Source organism: Rana temporaria, chromosome 2 (genome assembly GCF_905171775.1).
Source record: "Rana temporaria chromosome 2, aRanTem1.1, whole genome shotgun sequence".
Taxonomy (NCBI): Eukaryota; Metazoa; Chordata; class Amphibia; order Anura; family Ranidae; genus Rana; species Rana temporaria.
In genome coordinates, this window is record NC_053490.1 from 279,038,383 (window position 1) to 279,060,436 (window position 22,054).

Here is a 22,054-nt window from a genome sequence, read left to right on the forward strand (position 1 = left end):
CCTTTCTCTGTCTCAAAGGGGAGATGTCAGAGGTCTGTTAAGACCCCTGATATCTTTCCAAAGACCCCCCCCCAAGAGGGCTGATTAAAAAAAAAAAAAATTGCAATAAAATATATAAATTATAATAAAATATAAATTACTGCCACTGTCACATGACATAAATAAATAAAAAAAGTATCGGTAATCGGTATCGGCGAGTACTTGAAAAAAAAGTATCAGTACTTGTACCCGGTCTCAAAAAAGTGGTTCAGTTTATGAATGGAGAGGAGCTTCCCTCCATTCATTTTAGCCGAGTCTGCTGAGAAAGGGACTGGGGAATCTGTGTCCCTAGTCCCTTTCTCTGTCTCAAAGGGGAGATGTCAGAGGTCTGTTAAGACCCCTGATATCTTTCCAAAGACCCCCCCCCAAGAGGGCTGATTAAAAAAAAAAAAAATTGCAATAAAATATATAAATTATAATAAAATATAAATTACTGCCACTGTCACATGACATAAATAAATAAAAAAAGTATCGGTAATCGGTATCGGCGAGTACTTGAAAAAAAAGTATCAGTACTTGTACCCGGTCTCAAAAAAGTGGTATCGGGACAACACACACTATATATATATATATATATATATATATATATATATATATATATATATATATATATATATATATATATATATATATGCATTTTTTTTTTTTATATAAAATCTATTTAGATACACAAATTAGCTGATGCTGCTAGATTTTGCTTGGGCATCAAGGTATCAATGATCTCGTCATGAAAGGGTTACACAAACCATGCACACAATTCTAGTAATGTTTAATGACCTTCTTTAATCCGGAATGTACATAAACACCAATGTGTAGCTGCCTCTGTATATGATTTAAAATAAAACAATAATCAAGTACACAATATACCATCTTTATACAATCGCTGTTAAAAAAAAAAAAAAAAAAAAAAGAAGGAGAGAAATAAAAAAGCAGACATTTGACTATAATAAATTCAAAGCTAACAGAACAGAAACATATATACCTGTAAGAGTTTTTGCATTAGATGTGTTTATAAATTAAATGTTCCTCATAAAATAGGTAACTTAAACTTCATTTAACTTTTTCACTGTGGAAAACAGCACTAACTTAAAGGCCTCTCCAACAAGTTAAAGAAAAAAAGAAAAATCATGTTAGCAAACAATATAAAAGAAAATGTTAAAGCTACAGAAAGTGCAAATATTTCACATTCATAATATTTATTTCCCAGCACATATGGTAAAATGGAGTCCTTTTGTTTGAGGGAATTTGGTTGAGCTGATTAGCAAACAATACAAACACTACAAGAACATTAATTACCTAGAGGCCCTACATGCCAACACCCTGCTTTTCCTGGGGAACTGCTATGTCATCAGAAAACCATCCCTCTGTTTATATCCTGCAATAATTTGGGTATATGTACAAGCACAAGTAAAAGCTTGACTGGCAACAATGCCTGGCTTAATCAATGATAGAACGTAATTTGCAGTAGCAAGTGGGCTTTTGGGATAGAAATAAGACAAATTTGACCTGAAAAGAGGTATACTAAAAAGTCAGATGTGGGACTCACAGCAACAAATTCGGTTTTTCAGATTTCAAATTGCATTTGGAGTACAACCAACACCTCCTCTACATTTCTTGCAGTTACTTTGAGGCACACGACTATATTCAATGAAAGGCAAAATAATAATAAAAAAAAATCACAGTGTTGTAGAGCAGACCAAAGACCTCTTTTTTAAATTAATGCCGCCATCCCCAAGAAGTCAGCACTGCTCATTTACTCGACTAGCATTATTGGTTTAAGTTAGAACTGATGAAAAGTTATTTATATATTCTTATCAAGCAGGAAATAAATGTTAATCAAAGCTGAACTGGCCCTTTACATTTTTACTGAGCACCAGCATAGCGATCACTATACTTGCAGCGCTCCTATGCTGGACCTTCTGTAGCTGCAGAGTTGCATGCAGCTGCTGTGCCCACTCTTCCCCTCTCCTCCAATTAGTGTGCTTTATATTATATGAACCCATTCACAAATTACAAAGCCTTCTGTTAATGAACAGCAGAGGGGAGAATTAAGCAGAAGTGCTGTGTGGGAGAAGACAGCCTATCTCCTGACAGAGTGCCGTTACTTTCCGTAAAATGTACAGATGTGAACTACATAGGAAACCATATTAAATGGACTTCAGTGTGTTTCTGCAAAACTGAAAACGCACTATAAAAATGCATAGGTGTGAACCAGGCCTTAAAGCGGATCTCCAGGTTTCCCCATCACTTTAAACAGTTCATTTGGACCAAGTTGGTCCTGACAAACCATTTTCTTCACTAAGCTACATACAGTACACAGTGCTGGGTCCCGTCTGAGAGCCAGACTCATTCCGTTCAACGACCGGAAACAAAAGTCAGGCTGAGCAGGGCTCAACCATTCATAGGCTGCTTTGTATTCTATTAAAAAAATAAAAAGATTGTAAATTCATCAGCCTGCCTCAACCAATCAGAGGAAGTTGTGTATTTATTCACAGAATACACAGCTGCTTATAACTGGCAGATCACAGCTCAAGCCCTTTTTTTTGAATGTGAGACCGAAAGTCTCTGCCTCACAGCCAGAACTCAGCACGGTGTACTTTATGTAGCTGAAGTTACATACAGTTCATATAGCACTTGGAGCCAATGCAGCACTTGGTGAAGGAAATAGTCAGTTTGAACCATCCTGGTCCAAACTAATTAAAGTGCCAGAAAACCTGGAGATCAGCTTTAAAGTGAAAATAAACTCCTGAAAATACTTACTTCTGCCTTCCAGCTACGCAACGGTTATATCCCTCGCTGTCTGCTGTCATCTTCTCCCTGGACAAGATTTACAGCCTCTTGAATGGCTGATGGAGAATGATGTTATCCCACATGCGAGTCAATCATTCTGGCACAGTAGGAGTGAGTGTGCAGAGAATGCACGGTGAGCTGAACAAGCACGGTTCAGAGTACATTCAATAGCATTTTCTAAGAGTTAGGTTTAGTTTCACTTTAACTCCTAGTAAGGCAGCAGATTTTACAAAGTGACTGAATTCCTAAAGTTCCTTCTCTCACTGACCTCTGTAGTTGCAGGCACTGTGAAGCAATTCAGCCTCAAAATATAACAGAAGTAGTGACGCATCAACATTCTCCTCATACACACCTGCATCTGTTTTTCACATTAGAAACAGGAAGCCTGGTAAGGGAGCCAAGAGAACAAGTGAAAGCGAATATAAAACTGAAAACATTCTGCTGCAAATTTTGAGAATTATTAATCCACAGACTACATCTACAGAAGTCAGTGAAGGAATCAGTTAAAGTTTATTTGGGGCTTGTTAGGAATATGTAAAATGACCATAGTCTGCCCACAGTGCTAGTTTACATAGTTTATTAATTTACATAGTTCTACTTCTACAAACCTGTATAAAACTGAATGAAAACAGCACTGGGGTGGAATGCTGTGCCCAATTGGTGTACATCATCATTCAGCAGGACTGCTCCCAGGCAGATTTTTTTTTTGTTGAATTGTAAGTTTAGAGAAATTACAGATTTTGTTGTTCACCCGTTAAATTAACGAAAGGTACTTTTTTTGTTGATGGCAGAATGCCTTGACAATGTTTTAAGTGAGTTGTGGGGATGTTCACAGTGCCACTAAATACAACAACTGATGAGTAGTGGACTTCTTGAGGGTGAATAGAGTCCATCACTAACGTCACACAAATATACAAGAAGAAAGCATGGAAATACAACCTTTCAGGAAGGTTCTCACTGATTAAGGTGTAGAGGTGCAGCAAGTGTAACCATTTACATTCTTCTTAGTTCAGTGCAGTATGAGAGAATAATTCTGATTGCTTGCCAATGGTGACAAACACATGCAGTTCTCCTCAAAGACACAAAGATAAATGAGTGCCAATGTAAAAAAGAGCAGAGCAAAGAAGTATGAACATATATGTACCAAGTACTACATAACAATTGTCTGTGAAAATGAAACTGACTCCTAAATCTGATTTCCAAACAAGTATTAACTATAGTTAATTTAAATTTGCAAAAACAGGTAAAGTATGTAACCTAGTTGAAAACAAACAAGGCTAGTTTTAAATTGCCAATACCAAGCTTAGCTGTACATCCTTAAAAAATGGAACAACATCACCTGAAACATGGAATCCAAATTTGAACAATAAAGCATGTGCTTGAGGTTTTCTGCATTACAGTAAAAGTATGTTCACAATCAAACCTGTTTTTTCCTGAATACATAGTTATTGCATAAGCAAATATCCTTTATGAGAAGTTTCTTTCCTTTGTCAGCCAGCTTCAAATGCTTATTGTCCTAAGGCTTGACAAAGGGCAGAAGGAACATTCCTTAACTCACCAACACACGTGCACAGCATTAAACATCCAGTTACTGCTGCACAGAGATGGGAGAGACATGGTTCTACTGAATGCTAAATGGATAGCAGCTTTAAAAGTAAACCTTACCTAGTCTAAAAGTCTCTAGGGTGATAACTTTACTAAAGGGTAGGGGACCCTGTAGTGCCCACAAGTACCTGTGTTAGTCTTCAAATCAATCACTGTGAAGCCCTTCATATTCTAGGCACAGGCTGTATACAACCATTTAAATTATGTTGAGTACATATTAAAATGATTCCATAATGGTTTTTTTTGAAGGATAAGTTCACTTTTACAAAAAAAAAAAAAGCAAAATTTTTTGCAGGTAAAAAAAAATATGCATTTATTTATAGCCGCGTTCCTGCAGATTGTATGTCAGGCAGTTACACACTGACAGGAAGATCAATGAACTACCTAGAGCGATCAACAGTGCCCTGGTAGTTCATTGAGAACTACAAGCCGATGACCACAAAGGCTGTCAGGAATTGTAGTTTTCCCATTGACCGAACACTGTGAATGAATGATGCGGCCATTGGCTCCTGCTGCTTTCAGTCAAATCCTGTGAGGAGGGAGCGGGGGGGCAGGGCTGAGCCGTATTGTGTTTTAATGGACACAGTCTGGCTTGAGAGCGGGCACCACATATGCCACTATAGGAAGCAGCAGACGCAGAAGAGGAGGTGTGGGGGGCGGCTTTGTTCAATACCATTGTACAACGCAGGTAAATATAAACAAAAACGTAACAACCACTTTAAGGCCTCATTCACACGAGGCGGACTCCGTTGCTACAGCTCAGTGGGAGATCTCTCAGCATGTGCGTTTTCATCAGATCTCATCTGAACCGATATGGACGGATTGGGACGTATCGCCATACGTCTGATTTTGGCGGATCGGATGTCAGCGGACATGTCTCCGCTGACATCCGACGCTCCATAGGATTGCATGGAGCGGCCATTCAGCTCCGCCGACAAAACAGACAGGTGGACGTGAACGGTCTAACCGTGTGAAAGGGGCCTAACCCTCTCCCCTTCTGGTGTATTCAACTCAAAATTCCCTACACTTTGATATTGTTGACTGATGTTGGCTAGAATTAAATCTCACCTTCAGCAGAAATAAAGAGAGGGGCCCACAGGAACAAAGATAGAATAAAAAATAACACAGGTACCTGCAGACACAACAGTTTCCTTTGCAAATTCAACAATGTTTTAAGCCTCAACAGGATCACTTTAAGCGAAGTGGTCAGAAGATTTATGTGGGAGTGGACATTGCTGACTTTTGAAGTGTATATGCTCGAGGTGCACCTGGCTTTACTACCTAATGAGTCACTTACACAGTGATAGACGTTAACACTTTGGGACTTCACAAGTTGCATGCATATTCTAGGTCAGTGGCTCACTAGGTAGCCTGGCTACAGAAATATGTAAAATATAGTAGATACTTCTACCATCTTAGTGGTTCAAAAAACAAAGACCATCCAGATGCAAAAAAGTATCCAGATGCATTAAAAACACTCTAAAAATTACTTACCAAGACAAAAATTTCTAATAGACAATTCCCAAGGTTTAAGGGAGTGACACGGAACAAGCAAAAACACAGATTTCCTTCTTCAGCCTGAAACATTTAAAAAACTGATTATATCTGTCTTGCCCAACTCTCCTCCCAAAAAGTGTTTAACCCTTTAATAAAAAGGGATGGCATGAAGGATGTTTTACTATGGCTAAAATGAGCAATCTGTTTGGGGCCACACTCCCATGTTAAAATTCCATTAAATAAGTAACAGTTTATATACAACATATAAAATAACTAGTAACTTTTAGATATTTTAAAAACACAGGGCACAAGATGCTTGCCAAATTCTATTTGCATGGCAATTTCCTGTATAAACTGAAATATATGGGCAACGCACCATTGAAAGCGCAGCAGTCTAGTTTGTCTACAGATACAAGCTAAATATATATTTTTATTCTGGTACAGAGCCTTTATTCTAAACCTTCTGTTCTTTCCCTGCAATAAGTTAAATCTCTCTTTAAGGTACATTGCACTTACAAAACACAGAGAGGGAAATCATTTCTTCTACACAGAAACACACAGGTCACTTTCATTGCACTCAGCAGCAGAATAGTTATTATATTTTAGGGAGAGTAAGACACTTGGGGGGGGGGGGGGGGGGGAACAGGAATGACCAATCAGCTTCCAGCTGCCATTTTCCTCCAGGCAGGTTTGCCAATGTCAACGCCACATTGTAGTTTCCTTTTGCCAACTTTTTTAAAGAATACCAATGTTGGAATATTCCATAAAAGCAGAGAGAACAGAAAGTAGGCTGGTATAATAGCCCTGGTTTCCAGTTATATTACTCCTCCTTTAAAGTACACTGAACATGGGAACAAGAAAAAAATAATTACTACAAAGGGGCACTGAACTATAACATGCCACTTTCAGTTTACTCTACCTTTATGGATTGACTCTAAGTACAGTTGTGAAAATAAAAAAGAAAGCAAGCATTCATTTTGTTTGTCAATGTATTGGCAGAATTCTCCACTTCCACGCCACTCGGCTCTATACTAAGCAGCGATAATATTAATTCTAGCCTTTACTCCAGGGATTTAGAGAACAGGCATGTCAAATTCTAGTTATGGTGCAGAGGAATGAGAGATCCACAGGGCTTGCTGGTGCAGAACTGTAATACTGGTCTCTTGACTGCCAATATTTGGATTCAGCTGGTAGCAGCACACATGCCTGATGCATGCTGAAAAACACCGGCAAGCTTACTGACATTTGAACATATTCAGTCCTCATTCTGAATATTTTGGTGCCCTTAAAAAAGTATGTGGCTCAGCTTCTGGGAATGTATGTGGCCCATCTTTATGAACACTCAGCACTGCACTATACTGCAGTATACTGGCAAGGGTATAGGGAATTGTCGTCTGTATCCCTGTTAGATTATGTGGACAAAAAAAATAAGTAGTGGAAGGACTAAGGTGAATGAGTGGAGGAATCTTCAGGACTGCAGGAAAAGTGTAGAAGTTCACAGGGGTACGATTCAGCTCCAGTTTCATTTCCACATTGGAGAGCTGAGGGTTGGGTTGGGTCCCTGGTTAGTTGTAGGCTGTCCGTATCCTGCCATGCCTCCTACACCAAAAAACGTCATTCCTGCCATCTGTTGAGACACCTTAAACATGAAGAACAGATTTACATTAAATGTGAATACTTCCATTAAACATTTACATACAAAGCAGTCCACTTATTCCAATTGTTTACAAATACTGTTAATTAAAAAGAAATACAAACTTTTTAACCTGCAAATGATTGGTGCTGCAAAATTAGCATTGCACAATCACAAGATATTCCCAATATGGTTTGCACCATTTTATTCATGTGTATCATACATATGTAACAAAGTGGGGGTTGTTTACTAAAACTGGAGTGTGCAAAATCTGGTGCACCTCTACATAGAAACTAATCAGCTTCCATTGTCAAAGCCTATTGGCTGCCATGCATGGCTTCACCAGATTTTACATAGTAAATCAACCCGTGTGCCTATTAGGGCATCTGCAATACTACACTATTCAAACAGATATAACATGACACAGTTTTACCTACCAAAAAAGTATCCTCATAATCTTATGATGCACAAAACCCAGCTTTACTAAAATGGCAGACTGCTTTGGGGGTGACATTTTTAAACTTTACTATATTGCTGGTTCTGTGCCACAGCCCCAACAACTTCCTGCACTTTAGGACTCATCCACACTAGCCTGCATGGTAAAACACAGTGTCTTATCCCGTGGGCTAGCCCCCGTGTTTTTTTTTTTCTTTAACAGTATTTGTATCAATTCCACTGCTGTTGTCACACCCACACCACCCTTAGATCTCTCTCCCTTTGCAAGGCCATCTAACCAATCATGTTTTGGAGTAGACATTGGACAACATTTACAGTAAATGGTTGGGGAATCTCAATTATCCTAAAAGTCAAGCCCACCTTATGGGAAACAATATATATAAAAGCACCCATATTTATTTATTTTCTTTAAAGAAAAAGGTTCATTTATACATTTTTGCATAGGAACCTGGAAAGCATTGCACTCATGATCAGTGGATTACAGGTTCATTGTAACAGCTCCTGCAGAATCTTTCTGCAGCCGCTAGTTCAAACAGAGGTAACAACCTTCAGTTACAGGGCTGCAGGAAGTGTCAAAGGATGCCAAGTGCCATATGTTGTGACATCATCCCACTTGTGTTACATTTAGAACTAGAAGTCCATGTGGCAGAGAGAACTTGTAGCTTTTTCATTCACAACTTCTTGTGAATGAATGATGCTGCTGTAAAGGGTGTAATCACGCACAACCGTACTGGCTTCAGTAGGGGGAACTTGGATAATACTTCATATTACACCCTAATTTTGAGTGCTGCATGAAACATGGTCAGAAAGATTGAGTTGCCTTCAAAACTTTGTTGAGGATATAGTCCTTTGACATGTTGTCCTATGCATTTTTCTAAACAGTAAAACCGATATCATTTACCAAAGTTTACCTGAGTGACATTCCACTGGAGCTGCTGTCCTGGTTGCATACCATACATTGGCTGTGCCACAGCACTGATGCCAGTCACACAACCTGCATGCTGTGCCATCATTCCATTCGGAACTCCCATGACTGCTGCCTGCATTCCACCCACATATCCAGCTGGAACAGCCATGGGAGCAACCATGCCTGGGAGAGCTGGCTGAGTCATAATACCCAGTGGCGAGGCCATCATACCACCCATAACACCCCCTGAAGAGGGAACGGCTGGAAATCCAGTGTAAGCACTCGGGTATGCCATTTGTGCTGGAGCCATGAAGAGGCCTCCTGATGAAACAAAAGTAGAGAAGGCAAGTAAAGCTCATGACAGTAAATAACATGGTCTGACAATTTGAAAATACAGATACGTGTAGATAAAATGAACAAGTTACTTTATACAATAAAGGGTTATTCTTTTTGTTGGTTCATACCTTGAGCTGGAATCTGAGAAGTTTGAGGGCCATATAAGGACAGGATAGAATCCTTGGAAAGCTGCTTCTTGGTACCATCTGCTGGCTTTCCACTTGTCTCTGGAAAGAGGTTGAGATTCTCAGGAACAGATCCAGAACTTCCAGGTAAAGGCATGGAGCCGACAGCCTACATAGAGAAGAAAAAGCAAAGATCAGCATCCTGGTCAAAGTGATTCTATGCAAAACATAATCATACTAAACACGCAGAACTACAACTGCTGAACCACACAGATCTCGCTCATCTGCAAGTGGGTTAGGCCAATTTATAGAAAGGTCGTAAAAATGTGTTCACAGCTATCCATCACATGTAAATTTTTAGATCCCACTGGCCGAGAACTAAACCTGCCTTGGTTTCAGCTATGCATTTAGTGCAAGCTCTATGGCTGCTGACATCTACGCCTGGCCGCCCTATGGCTTTGGTATCTTGAGCTATCCTGATACCCCAACTGAGCAGGCCATGTGCAGTTCTGTGAACAATCTAAAACAGTTCATGAGCATGTCTGGGGAGTGGATATGCTCTGGAAATTTGTGGGATTCCTTGTATGGGAAACAATATAGTCAATGGGCAACACACGGACTGCTGGTGCTGTTGCATTATAGCAGTGTTTCTCAATTCCAGTCCTCAGGCTCCCCCAACAGGTCAGGTTTTCAGGATTTCCATTATTTTGCACAGGTGATTTGATCAGTTTCACTGCCTTAGTAATCACCACAGCCTTTTCATCTGAGGGAAATCCTGAAAACCTGACCTGTTGGGGGGGCCTGAGGACTGGAATTGAGAAACACTGCATTATAGTGATGGCTGTCTGTTTTACTTCATGTGATGCACTTGTGTACTAAAGCAAAAAAAAAAAAAAGTCCCACTTTAAAATTGGTTGTAAACCTCAAACATGGACATGTGAAGAAAGCATATCCCTTTACCTTATGATTTACAGGCCTACCATTGATGCTCTCAGTCACCCTCTCCTCTTTACTCCCCCCCCCCTTGCCTCTACCCCTCTACCTGTTAATTTTTCTATTTTGTTAGTATAGATGCATTTTGCTACGAAAACAATTTAATCGCTCGAACTGTTTATATTTGACTCTCATACTCCGAATTTGTGGTCGATGAGCACCCTTTGTAATCTTTACTGTAATCTACACTGGTTTGTTGCACTTCATTTATGTATTTGCATAACTGTTCATTTGAAAAATCTTCAATAAAAAAAAAAAAAAAAAAGGAAAGCATATCCCTCTATGTGTGTACGTGTCTCAATCCAGAGCAATAAAAGTGTAATTTCTGTCTGCTTTGTTCCTCTGCTATCGGCATTAGTCACTTCTGACAAGTTTTCTTGACACCAAGAAAAAAAAAATGGTGACGGGAGGGATCTTCGGCAGATTAACATCCTCAGGTCTGTTCCCTCCAATCAGCTCTCCTCACTTTCAGCGCTCTCTGCCCCCATTTAACTCTCAGACAAGCGTTAAAATTCAGCACTTTAAATAGATGGAGGGGCTGCAGATACACAGTAACAAATTATGTAGGTAGTTTTGTTTCATCTCTGTGTAGCATCTGAGGCCAGTCACTTCACTAAGTATATGTAAGGATTTACAACCACTTTAATATAGAAATTAGAGCCAACTGTACCAGCAAACCTGCGATTTTAAACATATATTTGAATTTACACCAAAAGCAGTTGCTCTGTAGAATAAAATGGTGGCACAACTATCAAAACGCATATTTTAAGGAAATTGAAAATTAATTTTAGTGCAAACACACAAAATAATATACATTTTTTGTTCAAATATAAAAAGATGTGGTTGCATTGAGTAAATAGATACCAAGCCTTAAAAACTTGTGTTTGCTGTGGAACTGCAAAAAAATTATAGTACTCAAAATTTACCACAGGCGACTCTTACAGGTTTACAGGGAACTATGACTTATAGCCCCAGAAATACTGCTCTCGCCGACATTTGCAGGGATACCTCACAAAATGAAACAAAGATTATGCTTAATATGCAACTTACCCAGCTATAATAGTCAGGTGACAAAATCCACACTTTTGGGTTCATTAGTCACAGAGAAGAATAGCAAATGGATGTTCACCAAGCTCCTCCCACCCTCAGTGCCGACGCCTTTTATCACAGTACCAGGCTCCATGGAGGAACAGGAAAATCTAAGAATCACCAAGTGTGGTGCCTTTAGAGTTCAGAGAAAGTGACTCCGTATCACTTTTACTTGAAAGACAATCACTAGCTGAATAAAAATCAATATCAAGCTCATGACTACAACAGTAGGTGTGAGCAAGTGTTAAAGTGGGAGTAAATTCAGATAGTAAATAATTATCTCCTAAAAATGCACGGTTTAAAAGATATTTACATTTGAAGCAGCCAGTGACCACCCTAGCGCATGCGCACAGCACTCTCAATGGACGGCATGCCATCCATTGAGAGAGCTGTGCCCCGGGAGAGAAGCTATCACAGCTTGGCCATTCAAACGGCCGAAGCCCATGAACCCAGAAGGAAGACCAGGTGGAGATGGATTCTGTGTCATTAGTGACAGGGTGTTGCTGATGGGGGGGTTCTGTTTCACAGGCAAGACTGTCTTAATGTGCTAGCATGCAAGAAAGGGAGGGGGGGGGGGCATTTTCTTTTTTTAAACGCAGTTTACTACTGCTTTAATCCACTGAATACCAGGAACTTTTATAAAAATACATTTGAAGACTAGGGGTTAGGTAGCATAGGAATAATGAAATCCAAGAGACCCCAGTCTTTCAGGACATGGGTTTCAACAGCCAAGATATCAAAAAAGCCAGCGTGAAGCAGGATGGTAGACTGGCCCTGCACAGTTGGCCGAGTCAGTTGGGAAGTGCCCACAAAGTGTCGTCTCCCAGGAGTTGGAGAATGTCCAGGCATCAAGTGCTTCTGTGCCAGTTTGGTGCCACAAGAAAACCAGATGCTCTCTGTCTGCAGAGCAGTTAATAATCCAACACAGGAAAGGTGTATATCAGTCAGAACTGATCCCATGGGACCACCAGTGCATCCACCATGAAGTCCTTTAAATTCCTAATCCTGGTCACAAAACTGTCCACCCTGTTATTGAAGTGGAATGCCGACAGATTTTTGTCTGGAGTCTACTGAAGGTAACATAAATCCTGGGTAAATAGACCAATTCCTCACATCCATGTGCTAATGCCTTCGCAAGTTTGCCTGACAATTGTATACTTTGGGAATGTGAACTGTGGATAGGGCTGGAACATGCCTTTCAGCCCAAGCCAGAATTAGGTCAGCTTTTCAAAGGGCCACATGGCTTCTGGTGCTGTTTTGCGATGATTCATTTAAAGCCATGGCATTGGGCAAATTAACCCTTGTTGGTAGTAACTAAAGCTGCTTGGTCCACCGTAGCATGGATAGTTGAATGGCCTTAGCTCGAAAATATTGATGGCAAGTCTGCACTCCCTCGTCAATTACATCCCTAGAACGGTTTTCCAGCCCATCAGACTGGCAGCCATTGTGAAAGTCGTTGAGGTTATTAGGGGAAAGGACTTCCCACGATTCCAGCACAGAGCTGATCAGCCACCAGGTTAGAACTATACAAGCTGCTTTGGAGCCGAGGGAGCTTGTCCCATGCAGGCAGCACATTGAGCTGGCGTGAAATTGGGCAAATATCACCATAAGGCCCAGTATTCTCATGCAGAATCGGATTAATGGGGTCTGGATATGAACATGTGGAAGACCAGGCTAGGGTAGTTAAAGGGGTGAGACAGACCCAACACAGACTTCTGTATTTTGAAGATCCACCAGAAGCTCTGAAGTGTTTGCAACAGCCATCACCAGGACTTGGGCAGAGTGTTCCTTTAAACTGAGATCATTCAGAGTTCCTGAGTGTGCAGCAGCATGAGGACCAGTTCAAGCACCTTGGTGAAGACCCAGGGAGCCATGGACATGTCAAAAGGAAAAAGACAACGTGGAAGCACTGCTTGTTCACTGCAGACCACAGGACTGTGGGGGAAAAAAAATGGAGGCACGTAAATACACATCCTCGATGTCGACCGATGCTAGAAATTCCCCCATGTTGCAGAGATGCAATTACACACTGGACCAATTCCATTCGGAACTTTTAAACCTGCAAGATATTCAGAGCCTTCAAGTCTAGGATAAAGCAAACAAAAAGGGCAAAGAAATCCCCTCTGAGCTTGGGAACTGTAAACAGGTTTGTATAAAAGCCTTGAAATTGTTCCACTGAGGCAATCGCGGACAAAGAGTAAAATTTCTGCAAAGCAGTCGGGAAGGCCCACAATCTCACTGGAGAGGTGGAAAGGTTTGGGGACACAAACCAGGGGAGTAAGACAGGGAGGGAAATTTCAGCTTGCATCACTGGGAAACCACAAGCCAGACCTAAAGTTTGGAAATGCCCCGTGTCCAGATTGCTAAAAAGACCAAAAGATATCACTCCATTTGCATAAGTGGGGGGAGCATGTTCATTGCGGGGAAGACTTGGTTGGCTTGGAAATCGAGGATTTGCAACACAACTGGTTGACAGAGGAATAGGGGAGTCCCTAAGGAGATAAAAGGGAGACACCATGGTGGAGAAAATAAGGTCCAGAACCACCAAATCAAGCCCTGTGTACAGTGTTCACTGGATTGCCATAAGGGTGAGGGGATCCCCTGAAAGGTAGTCACAACATCAGTGCTACTGAAGCTGTAGTAAGCTTGTTTGTAATAAAAGCAATATGTTTAAACTTGCACCCAGAGCTAAGGGAGTACAGTGTACCTCCTACAGTAGGCATGACTACATTCATAGAACAGGTCATTATTGCATCAAAATGTGTTGAAATGGATGTGCCAAAAAACACCTCCACATTAGGTTATAGCTGCAACAATTTATTTAAAAGGAGGATTAAAAAAAAAAAAAAAAAAAAAAAACACACACACAAAACAAAAGTAGTTACACTATATTAAACTGACAGAAGTGGCCATACAGCTAACATATTCTGACAGATAATCCACAGGTGCACAGGCACCTTAAAGTGGAACTTTGCTCAAATCCATATGATAAAAATGAATGTTCTTTAACAAAAGAACATACATTAATAATAATTAAGATACCAAAATTGCCTCCAGCATTTCAACTGTTTCTTCTTGCTGGATGTTGCCCATTTTGTTAAACCCCAGAGCACTTTCTCAGCAGTCTTTGTCTTTGCACCGCCCCTTCTCTTTACTTTAGCCTATTCCCATTTATTTCCTGTCCCACTCTCCATGTCAGGTGACTGACTGTCACCCGACAGGACTTCTCAGTCTTTTCTCCATGTTACGACGCATCACACGTCGTGACTCCGCCCCTGTGGGTGGCGCTGTGGGATCCCAGCTGTGTGAACATCTATTTACCCTTGTCCACTTTCACACAACTGGCCTATTACGGCTCGCCTGGTCTCTCTGACCACGCCCGCCGTACTAAGGCCTTCTTAGTTCTGTGTCCACGCTACGACGCATCATACGTCGTGACCCCACCCTCGAGGGCGGCGCTATGGGATCTCAGCTGTGTGAACAGCGTCCCTTCGCCCCGCCCAGTCACGCCCCCCTTGATGACGCAATCGCGTCTGTTTACCACTGCCTACTTCTATACTACTGGCCTATTGCGGCTCGCCTGGTCTTTCCGACCACGCCCGCCGTACCTAGGCCCGCCCCTTTACTTCCCTACATAAACCTCTAGCCGTCCAAACAATGTCAGACACTGCTGGACGGCAGAGGTACTAGTGACAGGTCTGGTGGTCATACTGAGCGCTTGTCTTCTGTAAGTACTCCCTTACTCTGGATCCTTCTATTTAACACATTTCATATTGGTTTCCCCTTTTCTTATATAATGCCTGTTTTCACTGCCATTCATTGTATTTACAGATTGGAGCTCTGCTAGCTCTCTACTGACACCTTTGGCCAAATTTAATATGACACATTTCTGCTAACCTCAGGTATGCAGCTATTTAATTATTATTTTTTGACACTTTTTCCTACATATGGTTAGGTATTTCATTATATGTATATTTATCCTGTCCCCCTTTTTTTATGGACAGGTTTTTACATTACTTATATGTTACTTTGTGACTATATGGGCCTGAGGTCTTGCTATATGTGATTTTGCACCGCCGGCTTCCTTCCTCTTAATTTCATCCAGAGGAGTCTTTCTGCGTCCTGATAGTGGTGTCCTTTCTCTGGGGTGTGCAGGGTTGATTAAACGCTGTGATTGGTATGTGTGTGTTTTATCTGTACCTTTTGATGTATTCATTGCCAATTTCCTATTTTGTAACCCTTGCAATATATATGCTTTCTTTGTTTTTTAGAAAAGTGGTTCTTATACTCGTTGACTACATATACTTCGGCCCCTGATATAGGGTAATCCGAAACACGTAGGGCCGTGTATGTCTTCATGGACCTTGCTTTTCAATGACACCCAACCATGTATTGTTTTTAAATAGATTATATGTGATTTATGTGTACAATTTTCATTTTTGAATATTAAATTATCTATTTCTTGGATTACTGTGACTACTGTATACCTTTGTTGCCTTTAAAGCCCCATTTAGGGGGTCCCTCCACTTTTTCCTTTTTAAACCCCAGAGCAGTCCCTTTATTATTGGAAACTCTCTCCCTCTCCAAAAAAGTGTCACTTTCTGTAATTACAATGTGTGTATTTCCAGCCCCGATTGCATGTCTTGGCTCAGCTAGAGAGGAAGACAGACTGACAAGCTTCACAGTGCCAATGTTCACAGGCTGCCCAAGGTAGAAAGGTGATAATATCAGGGATGTAAAAAACACTTAAGATACTTTTTTTTTTTTTTTACTCTTCCCTGGCACCTGTCCTACTTTTATTTTTTCCCTCCATAATACATGTTCCTTTAGCACAGTCTGTCATTCTCGTTTCTGCCCCATTCTGATGCTTTGACTGTAGTGGTGTCTAAATCTCTAACATGGAACAAGTATAACGGATAAGTAGCTCTGGCATTCTTTTACAGAATGTCTGTTTCAGGAATGTGAAACATACTGATGTCAGGCATCAAGCTTTTTCAGAAGGCGTATAAGAGCCTATTAAAATTGTCTTAGTTGTGTTAACCCACAGCCACCAATCATCCATTGATCTGACTCCAGTAAATTAAATCGAGGTTAATTTCTGCGAGTTACTCCTCTCTTTGCAAATCATCATTTATCTTTGTCCTTCGTACAGTTTTTAAAGTCAGGAGGCCAGTGCTGGACACTTTGTTGCGAGTCTTGCAGTGCCAAAAAGAAATGTGAATTTAACTTTAATCAGCAGTCTCTATACTTCTGTCATTACAGTTATTACTTAAACCACGCACAGCACCCCGATCGCAGGCCCGCTATGTCCCTGGGACACAGCACATCCCCGATCTCGATAACGAGCTGATGGCTCTATTTGTGAAAAAAAAGGATAAAAATAAATTATTTGGGTACAGTGTTGCATGACTGCCATTCAAAGTGTGACAGTGCTGAAAGCTGGCCTGGGCAGGAAGGGGTGAAAGTGCCCTGTAGGCAAGTGGTTAAAGGGAATGTGACATGAGACCGAATATTTTTAGTTAAAACCCTCAAGCTGCTAATTTGGTTCCTGACCTGCATACTATTCGTAGGGCACTTACATAAATCACAGGGACACTAAATAGGTATACTTTTATGGCCACTAAACTATGATCTGGGAGTTTACAAAAGTATTTCTTAAAATCTAAATAAATGATAATTTATGTCAGTGGAGCCAATAATAGTGTAAATATCCACTAAAAGCACATTAAAGCCCATCACCTGGATAAAAATGACCTCACTCCAACTGATCGATATAGAAAGAAAAAAAAAAAAAAAGAAAAAAGAAAAAGGGAAAGATATCATCAAAAGGGGGCGGCAGGGATGTGGACCAGGGAATTAGGAGAATAAATCTGCCTCCAGTAGGTGGGGAAAAAATAATAATAAAAAAAAAAAAAAAAAAGGACTGAGAATGGGGTGGGGACGGTTGGGAGGCCGCTATGGTTAAAATGAAAGATTTTTTTTGCCAGAATGAGGCTAACAATTGCTGCAATTATAGGGAAAAAAATAAAAAAAAGTGTGCTGCATAAACTCCACTTGGAGTGTTTGTAAGCCTTAAACAAGAAATATGAATAAAGCATATCCCTCTATAGTTTGCACTTGCCTCAATCAAGGGCTCTACCTGTCACTTGTGTCTGCTGCTTCTTTCCTCTGCTATCTGCATGTCATTTCTGACATCAAGAGAAACATGGTGACAGGGGAGGGACCTCCAGCTGATTGACAGCTTCAGCTCTGTTCCTGTAAGTAGGAAAGTGTGATCCTCCCCTCCAGTCAGCTGTCAGAGTACATAGTCAGACTGGAAAGATCATCTAGTTCAGGAATCCTCAAACTACGGCCCTCCAGCTGTTGCAGAACTACCCATCCCATGAGGCATTGTAAAACTCTGACATTCACAGATATGACTAGGCATGATGGGAATTGTAGTTCCTGAACAACTGGAGGGCCATAGTTTGGAGACCCCTGATCTAGTTCAACCAATAAACCCATACAATCCCATATACACAAGCCTATACCCACAGTTGATCCAGAGTAAGGTGAAAAACTCCACCAAAGCATGATCTAAATTACTACAGCAGGGGGAAAAAAAAAAATCCTTCCTGATCCCCCAAGAGGCAATCGATCAACTTTACTAGCATCTAATTATATTAAATATGTACATGTAGGAAAGAATTTTTTTTTTTAAAGCAATCTACTGAGCTGACCAGAACCACCTATGGAGGGAGTTTATTCCACATTTTCACAGTTCTTACTGTGAAGAGTGAGACTTCAGCTCTCAACACCTTTTTTCTTAAATCTCAGACAAGCTTTAAAATTCAGCACTTTAAAAACAGATGTCGAGAGGAAAGGGCTGCAGATAGACAGGTACAACTATTGTAGGATTTGTGTATCACTTGAGGCCAGTCACTTCACTGGTAGGAGGATGAGCTCTGGAGTGTTCGCAACCTGCATGTGCAGAGACCGTCAGGAAGTCGACACTACACATCGCTAATCACAGGCAGTGAGACATTTCTCAATCTCTGCAGCTGAGGATCAGGAAAATGTCTCACTGCCTGCGATTAGCGCTGTGCAGTGCCGACTTCCTGGCGGGCTTTGCACGTGCGGGTTGCGAACACGCCTGAGCTCATCATTCACTGGGTATATGCAAGGCCCCTTTTACACTTGTGTGACTTGTCCTGCAACGGCGCATGACCTGTCGTACCCCATGATTTACAATGAGTACCATTCATATCTTGTGATTAATCAGCGCCACAATGCTAATAAATGACTCCTATAATGAGGGGGAAAAAAAAAAAAAAAAGTGTTATTACCCCTCTGAGTGTCTACACAGCTGCTGAATACTTATAGTGATACACCACACCTATTGCAATATTCATTTTGTGAAAATAGTGCAGCGTTGCATATCTATAAATCTTATATAAACAAATTATACATTCCAAAAAAATATTTTTTTCATAAATTGTTTTAAGGAATGTATAATTATTTGTTTATATAAGATTTATAGATACGCAACGCTGCACTATTTTCACAAAATTACCATTCATATATGTGCGTCTTCAAGTCGCACTGACTTCAAAAGTAGTCCCTGTACTACTTTGGTCCGACTTTGATGTGAGTTACTCAGGCATTCCCTAAAAATGTGTGCAAAATCGCACGACTTTAAAATCATGGTAGTGTGAAATGGGCCTAAGAGTTTACAACCACTTTAAAAAGGCATACTGGCTAGAAAAGCAATATTAACCACTTAAGGACCGGAAGATTTGCCCCCTTTATTAACAGGCCATTTTTACTATACGGCACTGAGTTGCTTTAACCGACAATTGCGCAGTTGTGCAATGCTGTACCCAAACAAAAACTGTGTCCTTTTTTTCCCACAAATGGAGCTTTCTTTTAGTGGCATTTGATCACATCTGAGGTTTTAATTTTTTGCACTAAAAAAAAAAAAAAAAAAAAAAAAAAAAATCGCAATAAGTGTATAATTATTGGTTTGCAAAATAGTTTTAACATGGGTCATCAACCATGTCCTCAGGGCCCACTAACAGTATTACCTTGGGGAGATGCAGACTAGAATACTGCAATCACTAAGCAGCAAATGATATCACCTGTGATCTATTTCAGTTAACTTGTAAACCTGGCCCCGAGGACAGGGTTGATGACCACGGAGTTATAGCATCTACAAAATAGGGAACATATTTATGGCATTTTTATTATTTTTTACTAGCAATGGCTTTTTTGGGACCATTGAAATTTATACAGCGATCCGTGCTATAAAAATGCACCGATTACTGTATAAATGTCACTGGCAAAGAAGGGGTTAACACTAGGAGGCGATCAAGGGGTTAATTTAATTCCCTGGGAGGCGTTTCTAACTGTGGGGGGGAGGGGACTGTCTGGGAGTACAGAGATTGGCTGTTCCTAATCACTAGGAACAGACGATCACTCTAAACTCCCCCATCAGTTTGTTTACATTGACAGATTCCCATTCTGGCTCTCTGTGAAAAGATCGCCGGCCATGTGCACCAGCACCACCGCCGTGGGCACCTTCGGTGGCGTGCGCCTGCTGCAACTGTTAAAGGGGACCGCTGTACAGCTACAGCGATTCACGGGAACGATCTGACCTGCCGCCATATAATGACAGCAGCTGGTCGGCAAGTGGTTAAGACATTAGCTTGATGTTTGCAATACAAAAAAGGCAAGAGCAAACTTGCTTACCTGGCTGGGTTTAGAGCCTGATGTAGGCCCAAAAAGGTCCAATTCCTTCTCCAAACTGGTATTTGACTTCCCATTGGTAACAGTTGTAGCCACTGGAGTATCTACAAGCAAATGCATTAAAATGGTAACTCTGCAGATCATTTACCATTACCATCCAGGAAAATTAGACAATATTGGATTTTCAAGATCCACACCTTCAAAAATTAACTATAGATCATCACCAAATAGCTTAAGCTCAACACAATTTAGCAATCTTGCCTGCCCTGTGGAATTTTTTCCCCCCTCTCAACAGCTGCACTGCAACTTTTACTGGTGCAGGTGACCAGGGAAAAGCATATTACACGTTTCCTTAAAGTTATCTAAAATGTCTCACAATATTTAAAGCGGTGGTTCACCCACAATAACAACATTCTAGCATTAAATTAAGCATAGTAGCGCAAGCTACAGTATGCCTTTATTTTAATTTTTTTGCCCCGTACTCACTGTGTAATCCTATAGTGAAGATTCCGACTCCCCACGGGGAATGGGCGTTCCTATCCAGAGGGAAGATGATTGACGGCCGGCTATGGCACGTCACGCTCCGCGAAGATAGCCGGAGTAGGTCTCGGCTCTTCACGGCGCCTGCGCACAGACTATGCGCAGGCGCCGTGAAGAGCCAAGTCCTATTTCGGCTATTTCCGGAGAAGCGTGACGCGACAGAGCCGGCCGTCAATCATCTTCCCTCTGGATAGGAACACCCATACCCCGCGGGGAGTCGGAATCTTCACTATAGGATTACACAGTGAGTACGGGGCAAAAATAAATAAATAAAGGCATACTGTAGCTCGCGCTACTATGCTTAATTTAATGCTAGAAAAAAAAAAATATTATAGGGTGAACCCCCTCTTTAAGCATGCCTCCAAGCCTTGGCTAAGGGGCTATACAGTACAGTGTCTGGTTACTTAAAGGGGTTGTAAACTCTAAAGGTTTTTTAACTTAATGCATTCTATGCATTAAGGTGAAAACCCTCCTGTGTTGCAGCAGCACCCCTTTTACTTAACTGAACCTGGTCTTTCCAGGACGAGGACACCAGCTCCAGCCACTGTCTCGGATCTTCACTGGATAGATTGACAGCAGCGCAGCCATTGGCGGTTAATCAAATCCAATAATGCAGGAGCCAGTGGGTGGGGTTGAGTGTGAGAATAGAACCCCAGTTGCTGTTCCTCTGTAGGTACTTGTACCACTACACCCTGTTGCATCAGCTCTTTTAAAGAGGTCTTCATGTGCAGGGGGGTATTTGTTATCAAAAACCTGCTTGGAGGTGTCTCCGAGAACTATATGACATAATCCTGGGCAAGAGTAGTCAGAATGTACCGATTGGACGTTACCACTGACCACTGCGGAAGGAATTTTGCAGTCTTCCGCCTACCCACACGGCTGAGTCAGTGGGATTTCTCGGCTTGCGTAGGAGGGTGGAAAAGGATTCCACCTTTCCCTTTGGCCTTCTGTGAGGCCCAATTCCTCCAGCCTCCTTGGGGTTTGTTGTCTTTTTCTTGAGCCTTTTGAGGTTGAAAAAAAAAAATAAAAAAATCTTGGGGGTTGTTTCTTCTTTACTGGGAAGGATTTTTTCCTGTCAGCTGTCCTGTCTATGATATTTTCTAGATCAGGCCCAAAAAGAAGGTCCCCCGAAAAAGGAATCCCGCAAAGCTTATTTTTTTGAAGCTGCATCACCTGGCCAGGTCTTTAACCACAATGCTCTTCTTGCAGTGTTAGTCAAGGCTGCGGACCTCGCCGACATCTTGATTGCTTCAGCTGAAGCGTCTGCTATGTAAGCCACGGCAGAGGATAGAGTGGAAAAAGAATCAAAAATTTCATGTT

General features: G+C 41.2%; 1 protein-coding gene across 2 annotated transcripts in view; it reads right to left on the minus strand.

Annotated features, from left to right (window-relative positions):
- Positions 1-793: 793 nt before the first annotated feature.
- SMAP2 (small ArfGAP2) overlaps positions 794-22,054 on the minus strand; it is a 51,036-nt gene continuing 29,775 nt past the window's right edge. For both annotated transcript variants that reach the window (XM_040337099.1, XM_040337098.1), the window contains 4 exons: positions 20,198-20,298; positions 9,392-9,557; positions 8,932-9,248; positions 794-7,570 (listed from right to left, as the gene is read on the minus strand). In XM_040337099.1, the coding sequence (XP_040193033.1) occupies positions 7,454-7,570; positions 8,932-9,248; positions 9,392-9,557; positions 20,198-20,298 (701 nt within the window). In that variant the 3' untranslated portion in view covers positions 794-7,453. The remainder of the gene's footprint in view (positions 7,571-8,931; positions 9,249-9,391; positions 9,558-20,197; positions 20,299-22,054) is intronic.